Raw genomic sequence first — 14,797 nt, 5'->3', positions numbered from 1 at the left:
GGCATGAAAACCGTAGTTGAATGCCGTTTTGTGTTGTGAAGTTTTTAAAATTGTGGTTGTCAAATTCTCCCCCCATATCGCATTGAAAAGATTTGATAGGTAAGTGGAATTGTGTTTTGACGAACTGATGGAAATGAGTAAATTTGGTAAAAGTTTCAGATTTAAATTTCAATGGGTAAACCCATGTGTATTGAGTAAAATCACAAAGCTGTAAGAATGTGTATTGTCTATTTGCTTGACTTTTACAAAGGATACAAGAGCCTATTTATAATATAGAAAAGTAGATATCTACGGAAACTATACAGGGCTAATAATCAGGGATATAGCAAGGCTGTCAATCAATCACAAAGCTGTCAAAAGGATGCCCATAATATCGGCTGATATTATGGTCTAACAGTAAATAATGTCCGCAACAAAGCCCAAGCTAGATAACCCCGAAATCAGCTTGTTTAACTTAAGAGAGTTTGAGTTTAAGCTTGACTCATTTAGGGCCACGTGTGTAATGCCTAAGCTAGCCCTTGTAGAGAGTAAAGTTTTAAGCTTAAGCTTGACTCACTTCATATTATTAATAGGTAATTTGTGTTAAGCGAAGTAAAAAAAAACACAGTGACATTTTTGTAAATAGTATTACACTACAAGAAAATTAAAGTAGGGTTATTTTATTACTTTACGATCTTTAACTAGTGTAATATTATTACTCTACTTCAATTGTTGTAAAGTTTTAATAATTACACATTGTAACGGAATTGTACTATTTACAAAAATGTCACCGGGTGTTTTCTTTAGCTTCATACAATTCGCACGAACTTATCCGTACCGGATCTCCCATGGGGTGTGTGTGTGGGGGGGGGGTGTCATATTATCATGCATGGTTCATATTCAAATTTCAAGATGTTACGTCTTACATACAAATTTAGTTTGATTATCTCTTGGTCCGGTATATGTGTGTGTAACACTTATTATGTAAATGCGCGTTGTGTAAATTAGCTTTGCGTATAAAGTGGCACGATCTCATTTTTTAAATGAGCTTCTATATAAGATTGAACTCGGTCCGATTCAAGTTTTTACACAACATGTGTATGGTTTGTATTTTTCTATTAAGTGTAGTGATTAGTATCTTGTGCACAAAGACCAAAACCCAGTATAGGAACAAACTAGGAGATATAGACATAGGTTTAACTGCCTTGCTCTTTCGAAACAAATCAAGTTTGAAAAAGTTGCCATATTAGAATATTAAACGAGATTAGCTTGACTTATTTTGAAAAGATAGCAATTAACACGACATGACTCGATACGAAGCTAAACTTAAGTTAGTTTTTGGGATAGAACACGTTCAGGTCATAAACGAGCAACACGCTAATGACACGGTTAAGAAAGGTCTTAATGGGGACGCTACAGTCACTCTTGTGGCTAGTTAGATAAACAAACACACAAGGCTAGGCAAACCCAAAGTACCTAGGTGTGTGCCCTATGATGAACAATAACTAAATTTGCCAGCTTAGAAGTTCCAATCATTGCTTTTTTAGTGGGGATATAGCCCTATGATGACCTCTTTAGCTCCAAGGACTGGTGCAATCACAAAAAGGTGCTTCAAAGTTGTTTGCTTAAGCCTACAATTGAATTCATTGTTAATATGAAGGCAAATCAAATCTCAAGTGTATATATATTCAAGTTAATTCACTTACATAGAGTTTGATGAGTCTTGATTGATATACATTAGTTGGTTAAAGGGTCCTCCAAGAGTTGCTTGGGTGAGGCCCTTGATCTTGATGTTCATAAGCACCGTTGCACCAAGCTCCTTCAATCGATCACTTACATATTTCCGCGTGTGGACTGCCACAATCAGCAGTTCCTTGCTGCTTGAATGGAAGTTTCTCGTCAATAGTTGCTTCATCTATCCGGGTATGGATATCCATCCATTCAAGTCCCGGTCGATAATCAAACCGAATAGAAAAGATGAATAAAAGAATTTAGATCGAATAACTCTCAATCTTATTAATAAAAAAATAGCTCAAAACTGATTACAGACAGACTCTCAAAGCATAACTTGGTTTCTCTCTAGTCTTGTCTCTCTTCTCTCTTATCTTAATAATGCCTAACCCTAGCTTGGTTTATATAGACTAACCCTAACTTGGTTGCCAAGACATTACCAAATAACTTTAACTTGGTGACCAAGACAATTACCAAATATAATTATAATTTAATTAGGAAACTTAACCAATTTAACCTACTTGTCAAACTTGGTCCTTCAAGTTCACTGACTTGTGACTTGAACTCCTTTGTCACCCTTTCACATCACTGACTTGTGATGAGTCGGGAGTTACTGCCAACAATCACCCCCTTAATTTTCAACTCGAAATAAGTAGGCTCTAACATGTCTTCTTTGTCTTGATTCTCATAGAACACATCTTGATCTCTAACTGTGTTTTTCGGCTCCTTCCTAGCTCGAACATTCTTGCGACCTTGTACTCGACTAGTCCTTTCTCCATGACCCGTCCTTTGGTCAAAAGAACTCGCACCACCATTGACTCGGCCGCGATCTTGAGCAAACACTCACTTTCTTGGATCATTAAATGTACCTCCTTGGGTTTGAATCCCTTGCTTAACCTTTTCTTTGAATTCATGAACATTTTTTTTGGACTTTGAATTTTGGGCTTCTTTATTAAACTTGGATCTTTGAGAAGATTCTGACTCGTACTTGCCGTATCGTCTTCCAATTCACCTCTTTGTAGATCCCTACCCGCAAAATTCTTTATTCCAGTCATGTTATCTTGTGTACCGGGACTTGCTACCTTGAGGTTGATCTTGTATAGACGGTTCTCGGTCCTTGTCACCTTCATCATAAGCTTTCCTGTATCATCATGAATGGTTAGCAAATCACGTTTCATGTGAATGTCGCATCCACCTTCCGTTGCTTGACCAAGACTTATGATATTGCTTTGCAAACTCGGTATGCAGTAAACATCGGTCAACAGACGCTTCTTCCCCGTTTTCCCTTCAAGTAATACCGATCCCTTTCCCCGTATGTCGATACAAGATCCATCTCCGAACTTCACCTTTCCCGTAACACGCTCATTAAGTTCAAAGAAATAAGCTCGATTACCCGTCATGTGATTCGATGCTCCGTTGTTGAGATACCAAGTGTCTTTCTCCATTGGTTTAGTCTCGAAACGCTTTGGAATCACCCATTCTTCATTTAGAAAAACCGTCTCTTGATCACATCTCATCATGAATAATGATGGATCAAAATCATCGGATTTAATTAAGTTAGCTTCATCTTGTTTCTTCATACGATCCGGACATCCTGATGCGAAGTGACCAAATTTATCACAACGGTAACACTGAACCTGTGATCTATCTTTCCTTCCCGTTTGGCGATCATTGGTTCTTCTTTGACTCGTCTGCTTTGACCCATGATCTTGACCATCTCGGCTTTGACTTCCATCTTGGTCCTCATCATCCCGGTCTTGACGTCTGCCTTGATAACTTGAACAGCCTCCCCCACGCCCCCGCGTATTTTTCCGTTTGGCGATCATTAATGTTAGATTTCACCACGCTATGGAAAAATTCTGTATTTTCGTCCCCTTCCAAAGCCCACTTCGACCTCGACTTTTGCCTTACATCCAATTGTTTTCTCCGATCAAATTCCAGAATAAAGTTTTTACACTCCAGCCGGCCGCATATCGAGCTCCAATTGCGTTAACGACCTATGCTCAACTATAATTTCTATATCAATAACCTGTTTTTTCTTCAGATTGTATGAGTCTTCACTGTCCTTTTTTCCACTGCCAGCCAATCCTTGATTCTGTATTTCAGCCATCTTAATTATGTCGCCAACCTTAAGGCAGCAGGCCCCACACACTGAAAGGACCTACACCTGTCAATGACAAAATAAAAAAAAAAAAAACCTGGTAGCTCGAACGAGGAGTTAAAAAATCTGAATGGCACATGACCAAAATCTATTGGAACCGTCGTGAGCATGAGGGGACGGTGGTCAAAACGCCTGTCCAAAGCCAATAGGGCCGCCGTCGGCCATCTTTCCATAATACCAATGCACACCAAGAATCTGTCTAACTTACTTAACTTGTCACTGTGGTCCGACATATACGTAAATTGTGCGCCACCCATATGAAATTCATGAAGAGCACAAGCTAAAATAAAATCGTTAAAGACCTCGGCGTTTAACGCATTGAATTTAGAATTCACTCGTTCATCGGGTCCCCGAACTTCGTTGAAGTCCCCCATGAAAACCCAAAGACCCTGAACCGAGTTTCTTAATTGTACCAATTCCGCCCAGAGGTTCATCCACAAACCCATGTCATTCGGCGCATATATGTTAACCAGGTTCATACGCATACCTGATGGAATTAGGTACCCGCAAACACATAAAAAGTATCTACCTTTAACAACATCCCCACAGGAAAAGTCGTCGGGTTCCAGTAGCAACTTCATATGCAGACCTTCCCCAAAAATTATTGAACGCGTAAACAGACGATACCTGTAATTTCGTTTCCTGTATGGCCAGAAAATGAATACCTTGACTTGTCTTCAGACTTCTAATCCAGTCCATCTTCCGGGAATTCCGGACCCCCCTAAGATTGATCGAAAGAAAATTCATTGGATAACATTGTGTACGGCTTCGCCAACAATTAGATCCCTAGTATCTTGCTCAAAACCTTCCAAATGAATCCCGACAACATCTCCGACTTGTGTCGTAGCCAAAACTTCCTTATCCACGGCCGAAACTCCACCACCAGAACTAAACTCGACTTGCTCCCCGTTAACGAAAGATTGTTGTGGTACGCCATGACCTACCAAGCGAGGCCTACCTCTTTCTTCTTCTGGTCGTTCGCTGAGAGGAGTTGTTGGCACCTCAGAGGACGCAGATGTTGAGGAGTGATGAGGTTGTACAGGGGAGTTAAGGTCAAACTGTTGTGACACGTGTTGAGAGTTACCAAGGCAGGTTCTATTCAGTGGGCCTTGTGTAGACCCAGCTGATGGTGGGCTGCGAAAACCTTTAGGACGTTTCCCTAATGCAACCCCAGGGGTTGGGCCAGCCTGATTGAAAGGCCCAGTATGCTGTGGGGCCTCCAAATTCGGTTCACAATGGGGTCCACCAGGTTTATCCAAGGGATTGTGCACAGTAGCAGCCGCCTCATGATTATCTTTCGTGGGAAACTCAAACGGCACGCCACCTACATCTGCTGAATGAGACGACGTATTACCTTCCCCATGCAAAGCCCGAGGCTGCTGGTGAGCCAGAACCTCTTCAACTTCCGGCGACTGAACAACTACTGGGGACTTAACAACTTCCGGTGGCTCAGCAACTTCCGGCCCACCACCACCAACCGCCGACTCCGAAGATGTTTCCGTCCTCTCTGATCTCACCTTCCTCCTCATCCCTCTGATCTCCATATTCATTAAGACTATTAACAATCAAATTATAAATTGTTAAAACTTTTCAAACCGCTCAAACTAACCAAATTATTTCAAGCACACCAGTTAGATTGACTCCAGCCATACCCCTTTAGAACAGAAAATCTTACACACAATTTTGGAATTTAATACTGAAGCCACTTTTGTAAGTAAATGCATGTCAAAATGAAAACAAAACATGTTATCACTTGCATTGCATTCAACCTTATTGAATAAAAAGAGCTGATGTGTACGTACGTAAAGAGAAAATTCTATAAAGTTAATTCACACAATACAATACAAAAATTAAAAAAAAACGGAGCTTTTTCCAACTTATGACATTTATGCCCCTCAAAAATCGAAAGACGCTCTCTTAAAACATCCCAAATCAAAAGTCAGCTTTCTTTATACCCGTGATCAAGCACTTGCAGCCATAGGTACCGACCTGTAGCATGCTCTCTTCGCAGCGCGAACAATATCCTCGATCTGTAAACATTATTTACAAAAAAATCGCTAAATAGTTAGTCAGAGTTCCAATATTCGGAAACTTGTGAAGTTGTAGAGAAAGTTGACCTGAGGAAAAGCCATTCTCTCAAGATTGGCGGCATAAGGTGTGGGAACATCGGCACCTGCAACTCTCTCCACTGGTGCGTCAAGATAACCGAAGCTATCTTCAATGACCGAAGCACTGCAACAAAGAATCTCATTTAATGCCTTTTTTTCTTAATTTTGGCCTTAAATTAGTAGACTTACAAGAAGACGGGTCAATGGGTCGCCCAAAGTGTAATTTAATGAACAAAACCTCCGGTCCTTGGTGGTTTTGTTAAAAAAAAGGTAATCATTGATATATTTTAATAGAGTTAATTACTGTTTTCGTCCCTGTGGTTAGTCAAAAATCACTATTTCAGTCCACTAGTTTAAAAATTACGATTTCAGTCCCTGTGGTTCCACTTTCGTAACCATTTCAATCCATTTATTCTGTTAGTACAGGGACTAAAATGGTTACGAGGTGGACTGAAATGGTTACGAAAGTGAAACCACAGGGACTGAAATCGCAATTTTTAAACTAATGGACTGAAATAGTGATTTTTGACAAACCATAGGGACGAAAACAGTAATTAACTCATTTTAATAAGTTGAGTACACGGATGGTCCCTATGGTTTACTAAAATTTTAAATTTAGTCCTTAGCTATTCAAAAGTACACAAATGGTCCCTATGGTTTACTAAAATTTTGGATTTCGTTCCTAGCTATTCGAAAGTACACAGATGGTCCTGTGGTTTGCACTCTGTTACGCTTTTAGTCCCTAGCCATCAAATCTAAAGATTTTAGGAGGTCCAAGTTAGGAACCAAATGTGTTACAAAATGCAAACCACATGAGCCAATGAACCATCCGTGTACTTTTAGAAAAAGTGGGGGACTAAATGCGTTAGAAAGCGCAAACACAGGGCCCATTCGTGTAACTTTTGGGAAGCCAGGGACCAAATCCAAAATATTGGTAAACCCCAGGGACCATCCGTGTACTTTACTCTATTTTGAATTTAGCACACTAACTAATTATTTGAAAATAAAAAACTGGAAAGTAGGTGTTACCAGATTTCAGCACCAATGCCATGTTGAGGGAACCCTTCCTCAACAGTGACGAGACGGTTAGTTTTTCTGACTGAAGCATTGATTGTGGCTCTATCTAGTGGTCGAATGGACCGCAAATTTATAACCTCTGCATTTATCCCATCCTTTTCAAGTATTTCGGCTGCCTGGAATTGCACAGCATTACATCAAATTTGGAGAAAATGATACTTAAAAAGATTAATTAATAGACGGCCCAAAGACGCTACTAGCATGTATCTAGTTAAAAAGTATATTTACTATATCCAAGAGACATATGATACAGATGAGAATGTCGATCCCTATAATTATAATGGGTCAAATTGGGTTAAATTTTATCTCAAACAGGTCAAATGGGTGACTATGGTATGTCTATCAATGGGTAACTAATTTTTAAAACATAAAAATTGGAAAATAGGAAATACAGAATTTTATCTCAAATAGGTGACTATGGTATGTCTATCAAGAAAGATTTTGTCGGGTCAGGTCACCAAAATAACTTTTTCGGGTTGAGACGGACCACTGAAATATTTCCGTTTTTTGACTAGTCATCAAAACGTAAAAAATGGATCAAAAGTCGCCTAAAGTGTATAAAAATGATTAAACCTTCTGAATCACTTCTTTTCAACACACTTATACTATTATACATATATTATACATATATTAAATTAAAAATTAAAATTAAAATAAAAAATAGTAGAATTAAAAATAGAAGCCAATGAATAGTGTTTTAAATATTATAATAATATATAGTTTTTTAATACTTTTATTATCTTCTTTACTTTTAAGTTGGATAAGCTTGTGTCAACTGGTACTGGTATCAAAAATACCGGTACAGTTATCGGTACATAAAGGTAAAAAACGACACCAGCATGGTACAGAAAACGCCAAAAGTCGGTATCGAATTGATTTTGAAAATCTTTTCGTTCAGGAAATCCGGTGCTGCTACCCGGTACCATTTGCTCATCCCTGATCACGGGTACCGTACGAATAACGGTATCGTGCAACTTTTTTTGTTGATTTTCTTCAACTTTTAATGATTTCTTTTTTTAGTTTCAGGGGTAGGGATGAGCTCGGTGCCAACCAATATCGAATCGGTGTCGGTACCGAAAATACCAGTTACGGTACCGGTATATGAAGGTAAATACCGGTAACGAACCGGTACCAGGAACGCCAAAAGTCGTACCGAATTGGTACTTAAGATCTTTTGGTTCGGAAATTCTGTACTGGTACCCAGTATCATTTGTTCATCTCTGACGACAGGTTTCATACGAACAACAGCATTACCATACAACTTTTTTGGTTGATTTTCTTTTGGTTATCTTTTAGTGTTTTTTTTTATATTTTCTTTTCATTCTTGTCAGCGGTTACGTGCGCAACGCGCTTATAGTGATTTCAAAACACATGTAAACACAGACTAAACAACAAAAGATGTTCGCCGCAACGCGGCGACAGTAAAAAACTAGTTACTTTGATACTACTGTTTTCGTAATCCTATTTAATTAATTAACAGATTATAATCTTAAGAAATGTATAACAAAGAGTTTTGAACCGTCAACCCAACCGAAAACCAATTATGACCATTTACCCCACCTCCAGCAAAAAGCTTGTTATTTGATAACAAGCTTACATGGTATATATTAAATATGTAAAGTAATCTCAACCAGCAATATTCCTCCATTTAACTTCAATTTTCAACGTAAATAGTTTTTCCATATCATGATTGCCCATATGAGACTTGCCCTTTAATATAGATGACAAAAAAATTAAAAAAAAAAATATCTCATGGTTTAGATAGCTATACTAAGTACCAACTAACCTTAAGAGCATAGCCAACCATCTTAGAGAAAGCTGTGATTGTGATATCTTTACCTTCTCTTTCAATCTGTGATCAGTAAACGCAATGAGCCAAATCAAATATGTTCACAGCAAAACTGAATATAAAAAAAGGTTTTTTCTGTTTGGGTGAAAACCTTTGCTTTTCCAATAGGAAGGCAGAAACTCGAATCAAGAGCTTCGGCAGAAACTGGGAAGGATTCACCGTACCTAACGAGTATAAAATAAATAAGATAAGATTAAAAATTTATAATAAAACAAAAACAAAAAAAATTATATGGACAGTGGTTGAGCAATAAATTACATTAATAAAAAAAATCAAAATTCTATAATCTATATAAATAATTAATGTCAAATATGGATACAAATATTACATTATTTCAAATTTCAATAATTATTTAATTTTTTTTCGATAAGAAGGTTTGTGCATTAGAAGTACACTGTGAACGTTCAGACCCGGTTGATGTGCTTCCGTTTTAACTTTCTTTTTAATTTTAGCATGTTTGACCCATTAGATTAACAAACAAACAGAATCTACCTATAATATTTAACAAGTCTAAAACGCCACCTCTAAACTGATAAGTGAATATTTACTTTACTTACAGCAACTCATTTTCAAGAAAAACAACGGGATCAGGGTCTCTAATTGCAGCTTTTAGAAGTCCACGAGCATCTTCGGATGAGTAAGGTACCAGCACCTTCAAACCAGGGACTGACCCGTACCACGCACCATAACACTGTATCGCAAATGCAAGCATAAAGGCATTATAATTCTTTATGTTTATTTCTCAGAGAACAAAAAAAAAAGACAACGGTTTTTGTCTTTTTGATGCAAGATGTGGAATAAAGAACCTAATATTAATGTTGGTAACAAAAAAATATGTCCTTTTTCATAACATATGATAAACATATTAGTTAATTACTTCCTAAACACCAGTATTCAACAAAAAGCCTAATATTTTCCGAAGTGTTTATGATATGCATGATGCATGTTACTTCAAACATTATTGATATTTATTATTATAAGATGATCATGAAAACCATCGTCTATACCATCTAGTATCTTCAATGTGAAATTAGAAAATGAACACGAATAAACTTTATGATATCACTCGTGTCTAGAGCTGCAAACGAACCAAACGTTCGACGAACAGTTCGAGGAACCATTCGGCGGAAAGTTCGTTTGTGTTCGTTCGTTTATTAAACAAACAAACACGAACAAGAAATTTCGTTCGTTTAGTTAAATGAACAAACATGAACAGAGGTCGTGTTCATTCGTTTATGTTCCTGAACGTTCGGTAATGTGTTTGTTTGTGTTCGATAGTTCATTAGTGTTTTTAGTTTTTATATCTATTTAAATACTTCAAAATTCTTACAAATTAAATATCTAATAAGTGTCAGTGTATTATATATTCTGTTCATGAACCGATTGTTTTGTGTTCATTTGTTTCCATTTGTGTTCATGAACATTATTTTGTGCTCATTTGTGTTCGTCAATGTTCTTTTTATTTGTTTCCTAAAATTAACAAACAAACACGAACAAGTTCATTTCCTTAACAAACGAACACGAACATAAAATCTCGTTCTATAAGTGTTCGTGAACGCTTCGCGAACACATATATTTCTTAACAAACGAACACGAACAAGGTCTTGTTCGTGTTCGTTCGGTTCGTTTACAGCCCTACTCGTGTCAGGACCACACATGGAAGATATGAGAAATCATGAAAAATAGTCAAAGAGTCCAAAAAAAAAACAAACAAACCTGGGAATGTTGAGCACCAACACCGGCAGCGGGCCCATTTGGTCCTCTAAATACAATGGGTACATTAATCTGCCCAGCAGACATGTAGTTTGACTTTGCTGCAGAGTTGATAACATGGTCAATCGCCTGCAAAACATTACCAACAGAATGTTAAAACAATCAAACACATACATTGAAACAGACGCTAGCAATATGTAGACGATGTAACCTGCATAGAGAAGTTGAAAGTCATAAACTCTATCACTGGCTTCAGACCATGATATGCAGAACCAACTCCAATACCGGCAAACCCAGCCTGAAAAATATGAATATAAGTATTTTCGGATACAGAAGCTGTAAAAAGGTGTGTGTATATATATAGTAGAACAGTAAAAATGAATAAAATAACTTCCGAACCTCGGTAATAGGGGTATCAAGAACCCTTTCAGGTCCATATTTATCCAATAAACCCTTGGTTATCTAGCAAAAAAAATGTACAGTGAGATAAAAACACACAGAGATATCATGTCGGCCCGCCCATTTTACCACCTCTAGTTATTTCTTTTGTGGAAATGAAGAAAAGCATGAAATTCTAACCTTGTATGCACCTTGGTATTCTCCAACCTGCACACCATAAAAAGGTGAGCATCATCATATAAATGATAGAGAAGCTTTGAACTTTTATATAATACACTTACCTCTTCACCCATAACGAAAACATTAGGATCAGCAGCCATTTCCTCATCAAGAGCAGAGTTCAAAGCGTCTCGCACTGTCATCTGTATGAAGTATAAACTTAAAACATAAATAAAAAAACAACTTTCGGAAGAATATTACGTGCGTTCCAATTGGTCCCGTGTTTCCTGATTCAGTGGTCCTTACACCTTTGACTTTCAATCTGTCCCTATATGATTATACCAGATGGTTCTTAAACTTGCTAAATAACATTTACATCCTGTATTTGTAACTTTTTTTTTAATTTCGTCTGCGATATATTGAATCTAAACTATGATCCTAAACTTTTTTCTCAAACGATTTCTTTTTTGCTAATCGAATTACTCTTGTTCACAAAGTGCAATTCATATCTACCTTAGCTCATTAACTAACCAACGGTCTAACTCTGATACCCTATCGGCTAGTTCTGTAGCGAAAACAAACACAAACTCAAGATAATAAACAAGCATACAAAACAAAACTCAAATCACCTCTTTGCCTCCAGACGAGTAATTTCTTATGGCCGATGCTACTGGCCTTAATCTCCCGAAGCCCTGAATAAACATAAAACATTAAGCCGATTTCGTTCCAACAATAACTTTGCTTGTTAAACCAGATGCCACATCATTTCATTTACCTGAGAGTATAAGCCTCCGGCACCCCCAACGTTTCGCCTTACAATCCCCAACATATTCTCTGCCTTTCAAACCAAATCTTCAAAAACAAAAACAAAAACACAAATAAAAAAAAGTTTAAACAAAAAATATGAACATAATTAAAAAAAAAAGTATTATTAACTGTTCCTAAACAGCTAAACAGATATTTGTGGTTAGCAAACTCCGAAATTCCAAACACATGACGTCATTGCAGTTAATGTGGTAAAATATCGGATATCAGTCAAGGACCGATATTTGAGATAAGGTTATTACAGTAAGATATCGGTGCGATATAGGTAATTTTAATATAATGCAGAATTTATATATAGCAATTTAACACCAATAACTCAGTTATATATCGGTCAAATATCGGTTATATATCGGTTATATCGGTCAATATCGCCGATAATATGGTACCGATATTTGACACAGGAGACCGATATATAACTGATGTTAACTGCATAGATTAAAAGGCACAAAATAAAATTAAAAAAAAAAAAAAAACTTTAATTTAGGTTTTCAAGCAAAAAGTGATGGATTGGAATATGCAATTGATGAGGCTAACAGATGATTTATCAGTAGTAAAGCGATTGTTACAAAATCAGATCTAAAGAATATAATGAATGAATCTACCAACCGAGTACTGGTGACGTGAAAAACCTAATTACGACATATCAAATACGGTGAAGAAGGAGCAATAGAATGACGAAAGTGAATACAAGTGAGTAATGAAGATGATAGAGATACTTACATACAAGTTTCGGATCAGCGGGTGGAGAAGAATGAAAGAAAGAGGCGACGCCGATGATAGCTCAGAAAGAAAGAAATGTCGTCTGCTGTCTCTTCGCTCGTATATAAGGGCGGCTCTAAGATTCGCCAATATTATGCCCCAACTTTTCTTTTTCTTTTTTTTTCTTTTTCTTTTTTTTTTTTGGTAATCTGGGTATAAATTTTTCAGGATTTGATTAAAAAAAAAAGGAGAAAAATGTTTGGATAGTCCTTGTGATTTGCTCATTTTTCACCTTTAGTCCTTAACTTTCTAAAATTACAGGTATAGTCCCTAATTTTTGCAATTTTGTTCTCGGATAGTCCCTGAAACGGATAGAGGTTAATTTTCTTAGTTAGGTGGGTGTAAAATTACCTACATACCCTTTATTTTAATAAACAAATAAAACTCAAGAAATTCAAAAACCATGTGGGACCCACTGTCTACCACACATTTCTTCTTTCTTGTTCCCAAATCATCATCTTCATTCTTCATCCTTGTAACAACCTAAACTATCTTCAATCACCAGCGACATCACCTCTGAATCATCCTTCACCCACATCGTTCGACCTGCAACCTCACTATTACCAGTCACCACCACCACATCACACTTCTCTCAATCACTGTGTTCGCAAGTTCGGGGTTTCGAGGAGACGGTTCCACGACTCCTCTTCGCCATAGTCACTCTGATCATCGTCACTCTTCGGCAACTTTTGAGTTCTTAGTCCCCGTGGATCTCCGGTTTCCGTCAATCACCACTACCCCGTGCACCACCAACCTCCACCATCCTCCGATCACCATTAACCACCGGACACCACCTCACCATTCACCGGCCATCATCTTCGTTCTCACATATCACCTCGTCCATCTGTTTCGAGAGCGTCGGGAAACTGTTCAATATTTGTTTTGATAATCATAAGATTTAACAGATAGGTTTTTAATAAGATGTGTGAATTTGAATGATTCTGGAAAACAGAGCATCGGTTGTGGAATGTGGAGAAAAAGATCTGGAATGTGGAAAACAGGGCAGGGGTGTGAAATGTGAAGAAGAGGATACTTGCACATGAAACAGGTTCCTTCCTCGGCTCACCACCAGCGTCAGCGTCTGCTAGCTCTGTCGTGGTGGTGGTTCTGGTTAGAGAAAGCGGTTCCTTTAACATCACTAATCAGTTGACGAATTCGAAGTTGCTCGACTGATTGTTCATCGATGGGATGAAGGTACTTGTTAGTGTATGAATTGAGTCTTATGATTTTATGATATTTACTTTGTAAAAATGCTAGGTGTGACCTTGAAAACTTTACGAAAATACATAATACTATGAATTTTCTCATGGTAATTGTATAGTTTATTGAAGTTTGTTGTATATGCATACACGATGTGACCACAAAACTAAGTTTACGGTTCGATCTAGTAATTTTGTTTTAATTTCTATCATCATTGTGGTGGTTTAGAGAGAGAGAGCGAGGGAGGGGTGTTTCTGAAAGCGGTGAAATGTGGAGATGGTGGGGAAGATGAAGTGGTGGTGGTGGTTTGATTCTCAGACAAAAGAGAAAAATGCCCGGATAGTCCCTGTGGTTTTGCCTTTTTTCACCTATAGTCCCCAACTTTCTAAAACTACCTGAATAGTCCCCAAGTTTTCATTTTTTGTTCCCGGATAGTCCTTGGGTCTAACTTCAGTTTGTTTTCTCTGTTAAGAGGGTGTGAAATGACAAAAATACCCTTTCCTTAAAAGGCCAAACCATAGGGACTATCCGGGCATCTTCTTCATTTTTATTTATAAAACCCCACCACCACACTTCATCTTCAACCTCCATCCACCATCACCCTCCTCCACCCTCCACCGTCACCGCCACAGTCCTCAAGGTTTGACATTTTCTTCTTAATCATGAATCTAATCCAACCATTCACCATTATTTGTATCTATCGAGAAAAGTAAACTCCTATCAACTGACCCACCGGCACCGCCGCGATTCACTAATCGCCACCGTCCCATGGATCTTTCTGTTGCCGCTACCACCGCTGTTGACCCCGAACCTGACGACCGCCACCTCCCCCTCCAC

The 14,797-nt window shown here is 37.8% G+C and overlaps 2 protein-coding genes across 4 annotated transcripts; both read right to left on the bottom strand.

Annotated features, from left to right (window-relative positions):
• Positions 1-2,369: 2,369 nt before the first annotated feature.
• Positions 2,370-3,536, bottom strand: LOC110869436. The gene has a single exon (XM_022118688.1). The coding sequence runs from the start codon at positions 3,534-3,536 to the stop codon at positions 2,370-2,372; it is 1,167 nt and encodes a 388-aa protein (XP_021974380.1).
• Positions 3,537-5,602: 2,066 nt separating this feature from the next.
• LOC110871809 (pyruvate dehydrogenase E1 component subunit beta-1, mitochondrial) lies at positions 5,603-12,867 on the bottom strand. 3 transcript variants are annotated; one of them, XM_022120561.2, is made up of 14 exons: positions 12,726-12,867; positions 11,952-12,028; positions 11,806-11,868; positions 11,299-11,379; positions 11,198-11,224; positions 11,018-11,080; positions 10,830-10,916; positions 10,622-10,747; positions 9,463-9,596; positions 8,997-9,069; positions 8,843-8,908; positions 7,009-7,172; positions 5,989-6,103; positions 5,603-5,901 (listed from the first exon to the last, which is right to left on the bottom strand). In XM_022120561.2, the coding sequence occupies exons 2-14, from the start codon at positions 12,003-12,005 to the stop codon at positions 5,833-5,835; spliced, it is 1,122 nt and encodes a 373-aa protein (XP_021976253.1). In that variant the 5' UTR covers positions 12,006-12,028; positions 12,726-12,867; the 3' UTR covers positions 5,603-5,832. The 3 variants fall into 3 exon arrangements, with proteins under 3 accessions (XP_021976253.1, XP_021976252.1, XP_035832253.1); XM_022120560.2 differs by having other exon boundaries at positions 12,722-12,856; XM_035976360.1 differs by lacking the exon at positions 10,830-10,916 and having other exon boundaries at positions 12,722-12,857.
• Positions 12,868-14,797: the final 1,930 nt, after the last annotated feature.

This window comes from Helianthus annuus, chromosome 8, assembly GCF_002127325.2.
Source record: "Helianthus annuus cultivar XRQ/B chromosome 8, HanXRQr2.0-SUNRISE, whole genome shotgun sequence".
In the NCBI taxonomy this organism is placed as follows: domain Eukaryota; kingdom Viridiplantae; phylum Streptophyta; class Magnoliopsida; order Asterales; family Asteraceae; genus Helianthus; species Helianthus annuus.
This window is presented reverse-complemented; position numbering and strand designations above follow the sequence as displayed.

Coding starts and splice junctions, on each gene's coding strand:
- LOC110871809 (XM_022120561.2), bottom strand. CDS start 12,005: ATGTTGGGGATTGTAAGGCGAAACGTTGGGGGTGCCGGAGGCTTATAC. Junction 11,225..11,298: donor TTTTCGTTATGGGTGAAGAG/GTAAGTGTATTA, acceptor TATGGTGTGCAG/GTTGGAGAATACCAAGGTGC. Junction 10,748..10,829: donor CTTTCAACTTCTCTATGCAG/GTTACATCGTCT, acceptor AATGTTTTGCAG/GCGATTGACCATGTTATCAA.
- LOC110869436 (XM_022118688.1), bottom strand. CDS start 3,536: ATGATCGCCAAACGGAAAAATACGCGGGGGCGTGGGGGAGGCTGTTCA.